This window comes from Hippoglossus hippoglossus, chromosome 9 (assembly GCF_009819705.1).
Source record: "Hippoglossus hippoglossus isolate fHipHip1 chromosome 9, fHipHip1.pri, whole genome shotgun sequence".
NCBI lineage: Eukaryota > Metazoa > Chordata > Actinopteri > Pleuronectiformes > Pleuronectidae > Hippoglossus > Hippoglossus hippoglossus.
In genome coordinates, this window is record NC_047159.1 from 2,992,378 (window position 1) to 3,007,841 (window position 15,464).

The 15,464-nt window shown below is 41.0% G+C and overlaps 1 protein-coding gene across 1 annotated transcript; it reads right to left on the minus strand.

The window, feature by feature from the left end:
• Nucleotides 1-5,229: 5,229 nt before the first annotated feature.
• On the minus strand, nucleotides 5,230-6,214 carry LOC117767645 (alveolar macrophage chemotactic factor). Its single transcript, XM_034595439.1, has 3 exons — nucleotides 6,082-6,214; nucleotides 5,515-5,632; nucleotides 5,230-5,314 (listed from the first exon to the last, which is right to left on the minus strand). The coding sequence occupies exons 1-3, from the start codon at nucleotides 6,152-6,154 to the stop codon at nucleotides 5,230-5,232; spliced, it is 276 nt and encodes a 91-aa protein (XP_034451330.1). The 5' UTR covers nucleotides 6,155-6,214.
• Nucleotides 6,215-15,464: the final 9,250 nt, after the last annotated feature.

Sequence of the window (15,464 nt, forward strand, 5' to 3'; positions counted from 1 at the left end):
ATACGAGCAAAAAACATTCAGGAAGCTATTCTGAAAATCCTTTATAAGCACAGGTAACGTATGAGCGTACAAACGTATATGTTGTTGAAGTAGAAGTCCCACGTTTTTGTGCGTTTTTGATAAAGCCGCCGCCGCACGTATGCTCCATTCCCCAAATCTGGCAAATTAAAATTCGAGTAAGATGCAAAAAGTGTTGAAATTAATTTGGTTCAGACTCTTTAAAGGTTTCAAAACATCGTCGTCATCAGGTTTTGTTTTTAGGACGTTTGAGACAAGTATCAGAAGGACAAGCTGAATTCAGGAGTCGCACTGGGTATCTTTACTAATGCAGAGATGCAGTACTTTAGTTCCAGTACCTATTTATACATATTTAAAGAACAAACACTAATTCATAGCCAAACTTCTAAAATGTTAAAACTCGTCTACACCAGTGGCTCCAGAATGTGAGATCAGCGTCCTGAGATAATTAACGAGGCAGCGATCAAGAGAAATCTAAATCATATTGATTTTTGGGACTTTTATCTGTAAATGTTTTCTCACTTAAATAATCGGATTCAGTGAACTGGTCCAAAAGACTCGACGCCGGTTGTCACTACTTGACACAGCTGATTGGTACGAAGAGAAGAGGCTGAGGTTCGATGCCGGGCTCGGTCTACGCAGAGGGACTCACAGGAGTTAACTCAGGAGTTAACTCAGTATCTCTTTAACACCTTTTGAGATTGAACTAGTCTAAGCATTTGTGTTTGAAGAGAAAAGCCATAATTACCAAGTGATAGACGGTGTCGGCACAACCCAGCGCCCTGTCACTTCAGCTGTAACCCACAGTCAGGTCAGTTGAACTGGCCTGGAGGGGGCGCTGTCGGCTTCTGCTTTCGGGTTGCACGTGATTTGACTTGAACAACTTGTCGGCCTCTGGTTCCAGAGGGATCGATTCCTCGTGAGCATTTTGAGGCCTATACTTCACTCCTGAACTCACCTCACAGGGTTTTTCTGATTTTTGTACAACAGCTGTACAGAAATGAAACTGTCTCTGGGGACAGGGCGTCTTTCACATTTCGAGGGGGAACGTACCATTCTCCAGACAAAAGGGGGCGTATTTCTTCGTCACAAGTCATAGATGTACTTGTACTTTGTTTTTCCTTTGCCCAGTGCACTATGATTTCATATGTGAATACCTCCTTCCACCCAGTCTGGGGAAACTCCTGAAGAGAAAACCCAACGTCTCTCTGTCCAACTTTGTTTTTGAGCCGCGGGCATTTTCTGTCTCCGACTAACATGCAGTCTTTCAACTGGTACTTTGTACGACTCAGTATCACCAAGTTCTTTGAGAGGAGAAGATCAACGTTCTAGGTTTAAAAGCAGTTTGTGTTGATGGCTTTTATTTCTCCGCTGCACATGTAGGCGTCGTCTCAAAAGCTTTTTCTCTCTCGAGACGACGCTTAATCGAATTTGAGTTTGATTTTGTTTATTTGATGTGTTCATTTGGGCTTCCTCCTCCTCCTCCTCCTCCTCCTCCTCCTCCTCCTCCTCATCATCCATCAGCTCCTTCAATTCATCCGTTAACCATCGATACCTCTCGGCTTTCGTTTCTGCAGAGTCCACATCACGTAATCTTTCTACAAACAACGTGCCTAGTTTGTACAATTCCTCCAACAGCAGCACTGCCCATGAGACGAAGACGCTCAGATTAACCCAGCGCCATCATGCACCCACCCACCCACCCATCCATCCATCCACCCACCCACCCACCCACCCATCCATCCATGCATCCACCCATCCACCCATCCACCCACCCACCCACCCACCCATCCATCCATGCATCCACCCATCCACCCATCCACCCACCCACCCACCCACCCATCCATCCATGCATCCACCCATCCACCCATCCACCCACCCATCCACCCACCCATCCATCCATGCACCCACCCACCCACCCATCCATCCACCCACCCACCCACCCCTCCACCCATCCATCCATCCACCCACCCACCCATCCATCCACCCATCCATCCACCCATCCATTCATCCACCCATTCATCCATCCACCCACCCACCCATCCATCCACCCATCCATGCACCCACCCACCCATCCACCCATCCATCCACCCATCCATGCATCCACCCATCCATCCATCCACCCATTCATCCACCCATTCATCCATCCATCCATCCACCCACCCATCCATCCATCCACCCACCCACCCACCCATCCATCCACCCACCCACCCATCCATCCATCCATCCATGCATCCACCCATCCATCCACCCATCCATCACTCCATCACTCCATCCATCACTCCTTCCCGAACCAAACTGAGGAATCATTGCTCACTTCAGAGTTTTTTTGCTTTTTTGTTTTGTGAGGACAAATCATTCATTTCTGCCACAGATCTGAAATCCACACTTTCACCCGTTTGTGTTTTTTTTTCCTTTTTTTATTTTGCTGATTCCGCTGCAGATAAACTAGCTGTGTTTTCCACAGGATTATCTAAAACTGCCATTGCATGCAAGTTCTGAATGTAAACAAAAAATCCTGTCGTTCACTATCTGGCCCTGGTTTTTTGTTTTTTGTTTTGTTTTGACTGTTACGTTTGTTCAGGTTTACAGCAGCGTGCTCGTGAGACACACACGTCCATGTTCCCTGAGGAACACCAGGATTATCTGAGGAGCTGTTCTGTTGTCGCAAAGTTGCTCTCACGTGTTTGACGGCTTCCAATCAGGGAAACATGAATTCAAAGGATATTGTGTAAATGTTTTCCCTCGCAGTGTATTAACCTGTAAATAACAATGACGCCAAATAAGTCTGATGAAAACCCAGATAATGACCTTGAACTGAGTTTGAAACGACCTCTAGAATGCTGCTGTATAGAGGGGTTTGTTCTGTACATCTTGACAATGTCTCTGTTCGTTAACAACACTGACGATGCACAGGTTGATGCTCTGGTTAATTTGAGATTTGGGAAAAGGCTAAAACGTTTTAAAAGTCAGATTGACTGTATGAAAAAAAAATTGTAATTTGGGGAATCTGTCAATTTTAAGAGTGAGAAGATTTAAGGAACCCCCGGCTGGTGTGTCTGTAACTTCTCTGCTCCTGGAAACATTTTAAGTATTTTAAAGTCGCTGCTTCCCAGCAACTTTCAGCAGATTTATTTTATTCGTGTGTTTAAAAGTGGAGTGAAGTGAAACTGGGTGATGTCACTCAGCCGCCACCAGCAGTCACCAACACAAGGTGCTACTTTACTCCTCCAGAGGATTTTAAAGAGCTGCACTCAAAACCTGATCCGTGTGTCTCGCATGTTGAGTTTCCATTTCACCAAACTGGTTTTCAGTCGCTCGGCCTCCACCACAGACGGGAGGTGTCGGTGTCGGTGTGGAAGGTCGAGCTGCAGCTCTGTGGTGAGGAGCTGAATCAGACACAGCGGGTTTTGTACTGTGGATTCAAAGTGTGCATCGTGTTTGACGATTAAATGTCACAAAGACAAATTTGGCGTTGGCTTGTGAGGACGAGTGGAGGTTTTGTCTCGTGTCGGTGGAGGTCGCTGACTTTGTGTTTCTCTGACTCAACAACAGGACAAAGAAAAATACAGATTTAGCCTTTGTAGAGGTCCTTCTTTTATTTTGAAAGCCGAGTTCCCGCTGCACATTGCAGTTTAATACATATGAATGAAGTTGTTCTCAGTTGTGTCATCAGGTCATTTAACAACTTCACCCAAAGAACTTGATACATGTAAATGAATGAATATATATAAATAAAGAGATTTAAAATCAATGGAAAGTCCCTAAATTAAGTTGATTTTTTTTTTTATAGAAATGTAATTAAACTGGACATGAAATATATTTAACTTAAAATCCAAATGACTGCAGGGAGCTTCCAAAGAATTAAGTATGAATAAGTGAATTAACATTTTATGTTATTTTTAGCTCTTTTCTTAAAGTTAAGTGGAAAGCAAAAAGCAAAGCTAAATATAAATACTAAAGATTATAATTAGATAATTAATAAGACACATTTTCGTGATCTTTAATCCAATTAAAACAGTTTTCTCTCAGTTCCCACAACTGGAGATTTTGGAGATGGCAGTTTTTTCCACTAAGAACACTTTGGTACTAGATGTTTAGGGGGGGGGGGGCTGCACTGCACTGCTACATAGTTGGTTGTAAGGCACCTCTGTATGAAAATGACTAAATTAAGAACAGCCCCTCTCAGCACAATATCAGTGTTGAATCTGCACGAGGCATAAATGATAAAAAACTGATTAAGAACTGCTAATTGAACACTCATTATATATATATATATATATATATATATATATATATATATATATATATATATATATATATATATATATATATATATATATACAAGAAGTACAAGTTGATATTTACATGTATGAAGTGATGGACATCTACAAAGGCTACAGCTGTATCTGACATGTGAGCAGTTACACTTCTAACACACACACACACACACACACACCCTCCTCATGTAGGCAATAAACATGTCACTTTTCAAGAGACTTTTTTCGTCTGTGATTTATTTCTTCAGCAGTAACCAGCACGTTGTGGACAGCAGGACTAACCGGATTGTGTTGTTCATTTATACCAAGAAGAATTATTCAGAGACGCAGTTTTAGAGAATGTTTAAATCACGTGTTTATTTAAATAATCAGTTTTTTTGCATCAAATCACATTTTCTGATAATAAAATGGCAAAATGGACAGATGTGAACTACAAAAATGCCTTTTTTTTTTTTACTTGGACCACGAATCCACTCTCCTACAGTGAATTCCTCAAGTTACACGAAGCCACAGAATGTGATCAGAAGTCGAGTTTTGAAGAAGGGTTGGTTGAAACACTGGTTCTTTCCAAGGTCTCGTTTCTGTAATTAAAACAAAAAAGAGACGAGATCAATTAATTAAAAAGTGATCAGGTAGTTTAGGATGTTAAATACACAATATGAAACAATTACACAATCCCAGGTTATTGCAATATTTCTGTTATTGCAATAATCACTGGTCACCACTAGAGGGCGCCCTCCTATTATCAAGAAATGAAACCAAAACATCCTGGATACAAACGCTGACATCATCATTGTGTCTTTTTGAAGCTACACCAACAAGTACATCTTTTAAAAATAAAATATTTAAAATTTTAATGATTATTTTTTAATCTAATCTATAAACCTGAATCAATAATTTAATCCTTTTATAAAAACCAAAGTCAAAGTCTTCACCTTTGCAGTTTTTGGAGCAGGGAGAGGACCCAATCCACTTCTGGGTCCACACACACTTTGTAGCCGTTTTTCCTTGTGATCCTGGTGAGAGAGAAGTGAAATAAAAGTGATAAACTTTCCTCAGGAGTGAGAGTAAGACTCCACAACAGCAGATACTTCATTCATTGTGATGAAGTGAGACGTTTGGGGCAGAAATAAAAACTCTTTATATTTGAATACCCACAGTTTTATTGCGGTGGCATTATTTCATAGTTTATCTGAAATCAGTCACGACTACTCACAGGATTTCAGTCCGGCGACATTGTCCCGAAACAGCGAACACCTCAATTTTCTTGATGCACTTAGCAGGCACTTCCTCGGTGGTTGTCCGGATGCAGTGACACCCCCGCCTGCGAAAAGCTGCGAGAAATTCAAATTTAAAATTGAGTTAACTCATGAAACTTTGTTCATGTGACCACAGGGGGTCTACTTTACTCCATTTACTGAAAAACTGACTGAAAGCTGCAGAAACTAAAGATTTATTAGGTTTTGCACTTTTATTTATATACGTTGCATGTAACAGTATTTTTCATTGAAAAACATGTTTTCAAGACACAATAATTAAAAGGAAAATAGTTTAAATTAGTAATGGGAACAATATGTGTGTGCAATATACTATATATATATATACAGTATATATATATAGTTCTTAAAAGTAGAAAAATATCCCTCTATGCAGATGACACCTTATTGTTTCATTAAGTTTACTACAAAGTACAACAATATTAAACTAATCAAGGAAAAAACTCCTGGAGTTGATCAAACAAACTAAAGGTCATCATGTCCTTGACAGTAATCAAAGGTCTTACCGTGCAGAGAGGTGATGCAGCAGCAGAGAGTCAGAGCGGCCAGGAGCAGGAGTGGTTTCTGCAGCATCATCATCTTCGCGGCTGGTTTGATCGCTCAGCACCGATGAGGATGTGAGACGGAATCTCTGGGTTTATAAAGCAGCAGAGAAGGAAGTGCGAGGGGGAGATAACTCCTCTTGACTCGACAAAATGTAAAAATTGATCACTTCCGGGCATTTTGCTGAGTAAGGTGGATTTACTTTTCCTTGTGTGGGCCAATAGTTTTAACTGATCACTGCAATTTAAATAAAACAAGGTCATAGATACATTTTTTTATTTTCTCACTCTCAGTTTCAGGTTCTCCTGCCATGAGACAAGTGTGATTTCCACACTAGTGTTGACTTGAGTTGAGTCTGTAAAAGTCACTTTTTTAAGCTTTTAGTGCACAAAACACTTTTTGATATTAAAAACCATTGAATTCTACACTGTAAAGAATTGACTGTAGAATTAACAGTAAATACCTGGCAAAAAAGTTGCCAATAAAGTACTGTAAAATTACTGTTAATTACTGTAAAAAGAATTACAGTATATTAAAGGATACGTTTTAGTTTTTTGTTGTATATAAATTACAGCAATTTCTTGTTGGGTTTTTTTTACAGAAAACCGCAATTACTTGTAATCTAGTTTACAACATTACCTTGTATTCTATTCAGATTACAGAAGTTACCTGGCAACTACAGTTGCCAATAAATAGCTGTTAATACTTCACAATACAATATGATGTTGTACAATTGTTTTAGTTATTTTTTATTTTTTTACATTAGCAGTTTTGCAAATTATGCATACTGTGAGGTATTTTGAATGAGACCAGGCATACTGTTTATCCAAAATTCATCTACATTGCACTAAAGTCTTTTCACCTGTTAAATAAAAACGGAGCCAGAGCTGCAACAAAATAAAACTTTTATTGACACTCAATACAGTTTCACAACGTTTTAAGAACATGGTGTCCTTTTTTTCAGAAAAGCTCTTAAACGTAAATTATACATCTCAGGACACCGGCCACCCAGTGGAATTCACATTGACCAGAGTTTCAACATAGTCAAACATTATTAAAACTGACAACATACTCGGCTGAAAGGCCCAATCTGAAACCAGGACCTGAGGTAGAAATGTATTAAGAAGAAGGTCACATCATTTTTGGTATAATTTAACTTTTAGCTAACTAGCTAAAAAAGATGACCTTTTTTCAGTGTGTTTGGAAATCTTAATATATCAGCAAAATATGTAAATACTAATAAAATGTTAAGAGAAGAACAATGTCCAGTCACATAGTGAGGAGGAGAACAGTCCTCGTTCTTTATGTTTGACTTAAACTCAAAACCATTCATAGTCCATTAACCTCTTGAGGAGAGAAGAGACGTGAGGACTGACAGAGTTGTTCTTGTTTTCACGCACCTTCCCACCTCTTTGGCCGACCAGCTTTGCCGTCTTGGTGCCTTTGGTTGGATTGATTCCAACGAAACATCTGAAATCACAAAATCACACGAAAAGAAACTTCATGAAAAATCTGCGCCGGCAGCTCCTTTAAAAAGAGGGAGCCGAATCCATCAGGTTGTTCAAGACAAGATACTCATTTGCCCATTTAATATGAAAAGCAAAACTTCACAAGATTGCATGAGCTGACCAGCAGTGATATAGTTGCATCAACATAACCTCAGGCAGCAGGTCCTCTGGAGATTTCCTGATTTCCTGAAAAGTTATACCTGCTAGAACAAAAACAAAAAAACGGTATTGCAGTGTATCAGCCGATTTGGCTCACAGATGATCAGTGATCTGCGGGAAAAAACAGCAGGTCATCCTTACTACAAAAAATGAAAACCAAAACCTTCAGTAAAATAATTTGTTGTGCATTCATTAGCCTACATAAATTAGCAAATTATCATGCATAGTGGATCACAATATACAGCTTTTAATTATATGAAATGAGCTTTTCTGTTTTAAGTGCTTTATAAACATTAATCTAAGACATACCTTCATAGGTGTGATGTTGGCAGGGAGATCCTCCTCCCTGATGAACTGCAGGTCAGATCTGGATGCCACTCCAATGCTTGGGACTGTAGTTTGTCCTCTGGTAGGCTGGGTAATACCACCAACACAGCCTGTCTGATGTCCTCCCCGAGTACTGACATGTCAGTATATATCTGGGAGGGAGTGGTGAGATATAATCACTGATGTGCCATTCAGCTTGTACACCATTAATGGACAATAATCAAGGAGAGCTTCTTGCTTAACACACATGTAGTTTGAGCCCTGGACCACCTCTGTTAGACTGTGAATACCCAAATCAGCAAGTTCCACAGCCAACTGCCCCCCCACAATAAAGTAGACAAGATGAATGCCAAATGTCTCTATGTTCAAAACACGACTTAGCTACAATAATGGGAAACTGCAGTCACTGACTGTTCAATATAGGCCCAATCCCATTTCACCCAGCTAGCGCGCTAATGCTACTCCTCTGCTCCCGTGCTCTCATGTCAAGGTCGTCTTTCAAACCGCCTCGTGCAACGCCATCCATATCAACAGTATTTAACTGTAACATGCACCATCTACAGTCAGAATACTACTTGCCTGTAATTTTACAATGTGTTATTGTGGATAAATGCTGTTAGCTACTGTAATTATATTTGTCCCATGATGCATTGCGATATATACAGGTAAACATCGTAAAACGACAGAACAAGAAGTTACAGCAATTTGTTACAGTGTACAGTTGTAGAAATCCTAACCACTGGAGACAGTGAAGTTGGACCTGGGACAGATTGTGGGTTGTGGTACATATTTAGATATTGGAGAAGCAAGAAAATTTTATTTCTGTTCTCTTCCACATTCTTTCTGGTAAATTTACTTTTGTTCCCGTTGATGACATTGATCGTAATGTATATTTCAAGATTTAAAACTAGATGACCTCAGACATGCTGAGACCACACTGGGGACCCCCTGATCATCCAGGGCAGGATTCTGGTGAATATTACCTGCACGATTTCAATAAATATTCATATTTCCAATTAATTAAATGAATCTGTCATAAATAAAATGAACACGGAGGGTCCATGTTCTAAATCTGAGTCCTGTATGAAATATTGGAAATAATATTTAGGGATGTGCAGTTTTAATTGACAGCAGAGGAGCAGACTCCAGCACAGAAAGTGAAAGAAGTAAGATTTGCACCAGAGAAAAGATTCAGGTGGTTTCCTGGTGCCGGAGGGGAACAGGTAATGGCGTCATTAGTGTGGACTCAGCTGTTCCTCACTTCACGTGAAGGAGCAGGAGGTTCTTCTCTGAGCTCCCTCTGGACGTCTCAACTCCCTCTGGACGTCTCAACTCCCTCTGGACGTCTCAACTCCCTCTGGACGTCTCAACTGCCTCTGGACGTCTCAACTCCCTCTGGACGTCTCAACTCCCTCTGGACGTCTCAACTCCCTCTGGACGTCTCAACTGCCTCTGGACGTCTCAACTGCCTCTGGACGTCTCAACTGCCTCTGGACGTCTCAACTCCCTCTGGACATCTCAACTCCCTCTGGACGTCTCAACTCCCTCTGGACGTCTCAACTGCCTCTGGACGTCTCAACTCCCTCTGGACGTCTCAACTCCCTCTGGACGTCTCAACTGCCTCTGGACGTCTCAACTCCCTCTGGACGTCTCAACTCCCTCTGGACGTCTCAACTCCCTCTGGACGTCTCAACTGCCTCTGGACGTCTCAACTCCCTCTGGACGTCTCAACTCCCTCTGGACGTCTCAACTGCCTCTGGACGTCTCAACTCCCTCTGGACGTCTCAACTCCCTCTGGACGTCTCAACTGCCTCTGGACGTCTCAACTCCCTCTGGACGTCTCAACTGCCTCTGGACGTCTCAACTCCCTCTGGACGTCTCAACTGCCTCTGGACGTCTCAACTGCCTCTGGACGTCTCAACTCCCTCTGGACGTCTCAACTCCCTCTGGACGTCTCAACTGCCTCTGGACGTCTCAACACCCCCAACTCCTAACGACTCAGAGATGGAGTGGAGTCTGATGATTGGTTGAATATTAGATGGTGACCAGTGAACAGCTGCTTCTCACAGGGAACATGTTGCATGTGGAGGAAACGAGAAGGAGATGATCTGAGAAACGACTAACGACTAACTCCCGTGAAGCTTGGACACAAACCCACGAGCCTGTCAATACAAACAAGGGAAGAAAGGATAAACTATCTTTTACTAACCTTTCCTTTGACCTTCAATATATAAGAAGAAACAAACTGTATTTCACTTCTCCTCAAGTTCCAGATAAACAAAACTCAGAATTCACGAGGAGACGTTTCGCTGAAGCAGAAGAGAAAGTATCCAGCAGAGAAAGGGAAAGTTATCCCCCCCCCCCCCCCACTTCCTCATGACTGGTCCTCTCAGAATATACCACCTTCTAATATTAGGGTGTTCATTGTCATTTCATCACACTCTGCCAGTATCTTATGTCCAACAAAGGAAACCACTGAATTGAAATTCCCGACTTTCAACAGCAGAATGCAATGTTCAGCCCCCCCAACCCCCCCCGATCAAACTCCCCCACATGACTTATTTCGTTAAATTGGAAAGTTTTCCAAAAATATCTATTTTCCCTTTGCCGTTAGGGGTTTTAAGGCATTTATCAGTTTACAATTAAATCTCCGAGCCGAAAGTGACGTGCATCTTGATCATCTGCCAGAGAAGCTGGAAGGAGGAGAGGCTCCGGCCCGGGTCTGGAGATTCCCAGTGTTTCCCCACGTTTTAATAAATCTCCAACAGTCTCAATCACAGTCTCTCACTGACCACTGTTTAGTTGCTTTACTTGGAAACAATGGTTTTTTTGTCTTTGAGGAAACTTTCAACCACACGCTGCAACGCTGACACGTCTTATTTTACTGTAAATGCCTGATACGTTGTTTTTATGGTGAGAACGAGTAGGATTCTTGATTCACACGATGCCGGGAAAAAGCTGCTTTGTTTGAATGCTACATACACGAGAGACGTAGAGACTGAGACGGTGATTGAGAGGTGTCAACCACAAGAGGGATGAGTACAGCAGATGGCAACAGTGTGAATCACAGAACTTCGTCTCGCTTGGAACAGAAAAACAGAAAGTTTTACCCAGTCGACCACAACAACGTGCCCAACATGTTCCACCCTGGGACAGCAGCGTCTCAAACACTGTGACTCAGTCGAATTGTTTAATTGTTGCCCACTCATTACATGATTAGGTTGCAGATTATCTATTGCATGCAGGGAAATTTTTATTCTATTTTCCAATCATCGTTCCTACAAGCTACACTTTCTTGTACTTTTCTTCTTAGACTTTAAAACGTTCATTTGGTTGAACTGCAGATTGGAACGTTGGAGCCCCCCCGGTCGTGGTCCACCACCACTATCAGATGCCAACACGATAAAGGATCCGCCTTTATTATCACGATCAGCCAGCACGATACAGAATCCGCCATACTGGATCCACCATTACGATCTCTGATACGCGATCCACAGATCCTAATCCACGATGTGGCCACAGCCGCGGCCCTGGATCTGCGGACGATAAGGCAAAGGGACTCCGGGGAAGAAGTCAAGTCAGTAACATGTATTGATGAGATATGAATTTCTTTGATGTGATAACGATTGAGAAGAGGAAGGAGAAGCTGGAAAGAGAAGCTCTGTGTGTCATGTGTCCCTCGACCTTCTAGACCTACAGCAGCAGAACTAAGATCAGGTCTAAGACAAACCTGGACCGGCTCTAACTATAAGCTTTATCGTAAAGGAAGGTTTTAAGCCTACTCTTAAACGTACAGATGGTGTCTGCCTCCCGAACTGAAAGTGGGAGATGATTCCACAGGAGAGGAGCTTGATAGCTGAAAGCTCTGGCTCCTACTCTACTTTTAGAAACTTTAGGGACGACAAGTAAACCTGGATTCTGGGAGTGCAGTGCTCCAGTGGGTTGATAAGGCACTAACAGCTCCTTAAGGTATAATGGTGCCAGATTATTAAGGGCCTTGAAGGTGAAGAGGAGAATTTTAAATTCTATTTTAGATGTAACCGGAAGCCAGTGTAGTGAAGCTAATACTGGAGAAATGTGGTCTCTGTTCTTTGCTCTTGACAGGACACGTGCTGCGGCATTTTGGACAATCATATTTTTGGATATTTATCAATATCAAGTTTTATTTGTGTAGTTCACAAATCACAATTTGTCTCATAGATGTTAACGTGGTGCAACATCCTCTGTTCTCAACGCTCAAGAGTAAAACTACCCAAAACAAATAAAATATTCAAATAATATTACATACATTGCAAAAAGAAAACTGTGTATAATGTAAAGATTAACGACTCAGCTCCAAAACAAAGGTTAAATAATGTGTTTTGTGTTTGTTTAGATTATTAATGATAAATACCAGAGTCTGAGACTGTGGTGTAGAGATGTTTTTAAAATGATCTAAAGAAAAATAACTTCATATCAAAATGCACCCGGGTTTTACATCCAATAATGTTGTGATAGCGCGCTCTACTGTTGAAATGACAGAATTACAAGTATCTCAAAGATAATGTGGGACATACACTCACCGGTCACTTTATTAGGTACGCCTTGCTAGTACAGGTGTAACAGGCCAAATTAACCCCCGCCCAGATTAAACCTGGGTATACTTTGGCCCAGGTCAGAGTATACCCAGGGGATAAACTGTCCTAGGCCAAACTATACCCGGGGGTGTAAAATAGCCTAGGCCATACTATACCCCTCCAGGCCAGAGTATACCCCAGGGGATAAACTGTCCTAGGCAAAGTCGGTGACTCCATGGATTGGTTGACCTATCCCGCAAGCTTCAATCTGCAGTCATCAACAGAACATGCACTTTATCTTGAAAACAAGCATGATCATTTTGATGTTGTTATCAGTGTTTAACTTTGAACATTTATATTATAGCGAGGACTTGCTAGTCTTAGAAGTTGAAGTTTCAGGACGTTATGACTTTTATTATATTATGTTACAATTGCATTATGTTTTGGGTATGTGCTTTTATTTTAATGTGTAACACTACTGAGAAGTGTTGTAGTAATCTTTGATCTTTGTGGATGTTTTGATGTTGTTATCAGTGTTTAACTTTGAACATTTATATTGTAGCGAGGACTTGCTAGTTTTAGAAGTTGAAGTTTCAGGACGTAGTAATCTTTGATCTTTGTGGAAGTCTAATATTTTTTCTGTTTTTCTGGTTGAAGTAATAAAAGTCTATGTTTTAGAGTTTTAAGATTTAGTCAGTTAGCTTTCTCACTTAAAGCTGAACCCCCAATAAAATGTTGAAAAATTAAGTAATTCTTGTGTATGTCACTCAACACTACTGATATCATGGGGGTATAATCTGTCTTGAGGGGTATGAATTGGCCTAGGCCATAATATACCCGGGGTATAATCTAGCCTAGGCCCCTTTAACCCCAGGTATAGTCCGGACTGGGGGTATACTATGGCCTGTTACACCTGGTTGGACCCCCTCTGCCTTCAGAACTGTCTTAATTCTTCGTGGCATAGATTCAACAAGGCGTGGCGTTTAAACGATGCTCTACTGGTACTAAGGGGCCATTACACCCCCACCACCACCACCAGCCTGAACCGTTGATACAAGGCAGGATGGATCCATGCTTTCATGTTGTTTACGCCAAATTCTGACCCTATCTGAATGTCGCAGCTGAAATCGAGACTCATCAGACCAGGCAACGTTTTTCCAATCTTCTATTGTCCACTTTTGGCCTCAGTTTCCTGTTGTTAGCCGACAGGAGTGGCTCCTGGTGTGGTGTTCTGCTGCTGCAGCCCATCTGCTTCAGGGTTCCACGTGTTGTGCATTCAGAGATGGTATTCTTCAGACCTTGGTTGTAACGAGTGGTTATTTAACCTTGGTTATTTGAGTTACTGTGGCCTTTCTATCATCTCGAACCACTCTGCCCATTCTCCTCTGACCTCTGACATCAACACAACTGCCGCTCACTGGATATTTTCTCTTCTTCGGACCACTCTCTGTAAACCCTAGAGATGGTTGTGTGTGAACGCCACGTTCAAAGTCACTTAAATCCGTCTAGATGCCTAAATGCATTGAGCTGCTGCCATGTGATTGGCTGATTCGCTATTTGTGTTATTAACAAGGAAGTGAACAGGTGTTCCTAATAAAGTGGCCGGTGAGTGTGTATCTCACCTTCAAATTATGGTTTAATTAGAAACTTCTAAAAAGGTCTGTAAGTATCTGTTTTTTAATTAAATAAACTCCTGCAAGACTGAAACATATTCATTTTTATATATTAATCTGAAATAACAATATCTCAACTGCTTTTTTAACAAAATGTGTATAACTGTATAATATCCTATTTATACCATTAAATCCCTCAAATTCTCTGAAATATTACACAGGACATGAACTCAAAAGTAGTAAAGTACAGTTTAAATATCTGTATTAAAAATGGTATTTTAAATATATTAAATCTTGTGACATTAACATCAACGCTGACGATTGAAAACACGACACAGAAACAAACTGAGATTAGATTTTTATTGTTTAGAAATAATTTCTGCAAAAAAAAAATAGAAGATGGCAGTAACTACGAGGTGATTGGAGGAACATCTCCAACTCGGATAGATTTAGATTATACAAGCTTTGTTACAATAGAATAATTTGTTAGATTTACTATTAGAACAAAAAGAAAAGCTCCAGGAGACGAGTTGTGTGCATAGCTTATAACCAACCTCCAGACAACAAGAGGATCAAATGAAAAGAAATAAAAAATACATAAATAAATGAAAACTAAAGGCCGTGGTGACATAAACCCAAATTCAGAATATATACGATCAGTGGTTCATCCCCAAACGTGAGAATAACTAACAATGTGATTCATGAACAAACAGGGTGGAGTGAAGAAACAAGAGAAAGGAAAACTGCTGCGTCACCGGAGAAGAACATCGTTAATAAAAAAGATATAACCTGCCACCGAAAGGGTCATTGGAGTTTTTCCTGATGCAGATAAACTGAGACTTAAAATTATTTCTTGACGTTTGCGTCCGTTAATTGTTAATTGTTAATTATTAGCTGGTTCCAAGTTCTCTGACGTGAGCGTTTCACGTTTTGAGGTTTTTGGACAAAAAGAAGCATTTTGTTATTTAACCCAATTCAACAGATTTGGAAAAAACTTTAAAAAAAACTTTAAAAAACTCAAACTCTGCTTCTGAAACTAACAAAAAAAAGAAATCCACTGCATCAACCAGCCGGCTGGTTTCAGACACTGAATTCTTCTGCCTGTGGTTCGTTCATCTGAAGACGTGGAAACGCACCGACCTGACTTTAAGTGAACATCCCTGCAAACACAGGAGGACCTGAA

Bases quoted from the DNA above. Each gene is read 5' to 3' on its own strand.
- LOC117767645 (XM_034595439.1), bottom strand. From the start codon at position 6,154: ATGATGATGCTGCAGAAACCACTCCTGCTCCTGGCCGCTCTGACTCTC. The intron at 5,633-6,081 runs GTAAGACCTTTG...AATTTCTCGCAG, and splicing joins CTGCATCACCTCTCTGCACG to CTTTTCGCAGGCGGGGGTGT. The intron at 5,315-5,514 runs GTGAGTAGTCGT...CTCTCTCACCAG, and splicing joins TGTCGCCGGACTGAAATCCT to GATCACAAGGAAAAACGGCT.